General features: G+C 31.1%; 1 protein-coding gene across 1 annotated transcript; it reads left to right on the top strand.

Annotated features, from left to right (window-relative positions):
• Positions 1-595, top strand: LOC118745229 (U6 small nuclear RNA (adenine-(43)-N(6))-methyltransferase-like; the record flags this gene model as incomplete). Its single annotated transcript, XM_036478754.1, has 2 exons — positions 1-188; positions 256-595. Coding segments are annotated over 2 exons (372 nt in total), but the record flags the coding sequence as incomplete, so codon positions are not given.
• Positions 596-1,837: the final 1,242 nt, after the last annotated feature.

Raw genomic sequence — 1,837 nt, 5'->3', positions numbered from 1 at the left:
TGCAACCCACCATTTTATGATTCTACGCTACCCAATCCTTTTCATGGCAACACAAGAAATGAGGACAAGCGCACACCACCACATAATTGTCACACAGGTAATGCTGAAGAGTTGGCTTGCGAAGGTGGAGAGGTGCAATTTGTGCAACGAATAATTGAAGAGAGTGAATTGCATTCACAACGTGTTTGGTAAGTTCTATTAGCTGATTTATTAGATTTAATTAATAAAATATTTTATGTGTGCATTAATCTCTAGTGTTTATACATCAATGTTGGGACACAAAAGCAGCGTTGGACGTATTTTAGAAGTATTGAATAAAAAACAAATCAAGAACTGCTCAACTACAGAATTTTGCCAGGGTAATACAACACGCTGGGGCATAGCTTGGAGTTTTAGCACTGATTTCAATCTGAAGTCTAGTACAACACCAAATGGATGAACAAAAAAAAATTAATAAAACGTGTTGGAAGTTTAGTTATTTCCGAAACGGCTAAGAAATAATGAGAAAATGTAATTGAATTAAAATTTAAGGGAGGAGAATAAATATGCTGGAATTCTTATTTCCGTGTGCCAATCCCGATTTCTCCAAATGCAAGAAGACGCGTTTCTATTATCAATTTGCTAGAGGCTGCACAATGCCCAAAATATTACTCGAATATAATGTTTGAATCGTTTGGATACTTACCGCACCCATCCCGTACAAATGAAAATAATGCGCTAATTTGTTGTAGTTTTTGTTCTTTTATTAGTTTTATTACTTTCACTAAATTGCTGTTATGATTTTGTTTTAAATTTCTTTAAATTTACTTTCTTCCTTATACTTTGCGACATGACAATTTTTAGTTTACCATTATGGTTGTTTCAAACTTTGGTCAAATTTGTGTAAATTTACTTTTTCAATTAGAAATTGAATAAGAGTTGTAGGCATGTAGAGAGAGAGAGGCCAAGCCTATACGCCACCAATGAATATGCAGCGTGAAAATATTCATATTTTTGTGTTTATGGGGCTGGTGATTTAACACATGTATGCACATAGCCAGTGTGTACCCACTGTTATGCATTGCTATTATATTAAAATACATTCCGGTATTGAATTTAAAATTTAATTTAATTTGCTTATATGTTTCCTTATCGAGGTTGAATTAAAAATTTTGTATCAGTTAATTAGAGTAAAATATTGAAAAGATTTAGATTAATGCTGGAAATACAGCTCCATACATACATACATATGTATTCAACTAAATTATATGTAAATATTGATAAATTAATTTTTGTAAAGTAAAAAACGTGAATGAATTCAGACTGCTGAGCTGTATGCGTGTTAGTATATTGAAAAGAGAAAATAGATCGATTTAATCTAACTGTACAGTTTTCATTTAATAATTTTTGCAAGCTTTTCGATATTTGTTCAAAAGTGTATGAGTAAATAACTAACATCCGCTCGTTCCATAAGCTTCGTGAGGGTGACAAAGTTGAGTAGCTTGTGCGGTGAATTGAAATGTGTTTTTGTTAAAATAAATATAAATATGTATTTAACTACTGTTTTTGTTTTGATATTGAAACATTTTTAGTTCGCCAGCATTTAAGGCGTATAGGAGCATGCCATAGTTCATATGTAACTAATTATGTTGATATTATGCTGCGTTTGTTCATTTTAACGTTTACATTGGCCTGCGTGTGTTCATTTACAATGTATTACATGCTCATTTTTTAATTGAAGTTTAGCCGTTTTTTGTTGATACATATTATGCTTAGTTTTTTGGTCGTTACTCTTGTAAACAATGTTAATTTATTTTATAAATATTAATTACTCTTTGGTATTTGTTTTGTTTTTTTT

Source organism: Rhagoletis pomonella, unplaced genomic scaffold, assembly GCF_013731165.1.
Source record: "Rhagoletis pomonella isolate Grant_MI unplaced genomic scaffold, Rhpom_1.0 Rhpom_scaffold_00008, whole genome shotgun sequence".
Classification (NCBI taxonomy): domain Eukaryota; kingdom Metazoa; phylum Arthropoda; class Insecta; order Diptera; family Tephritidae; genus Rhagoletis; species Rhagoletis pomonella.
Note: the sequence above shows the minus strand (reverse complement) of the source record. Positions and strands in the feature narration are given on the sequence as shown.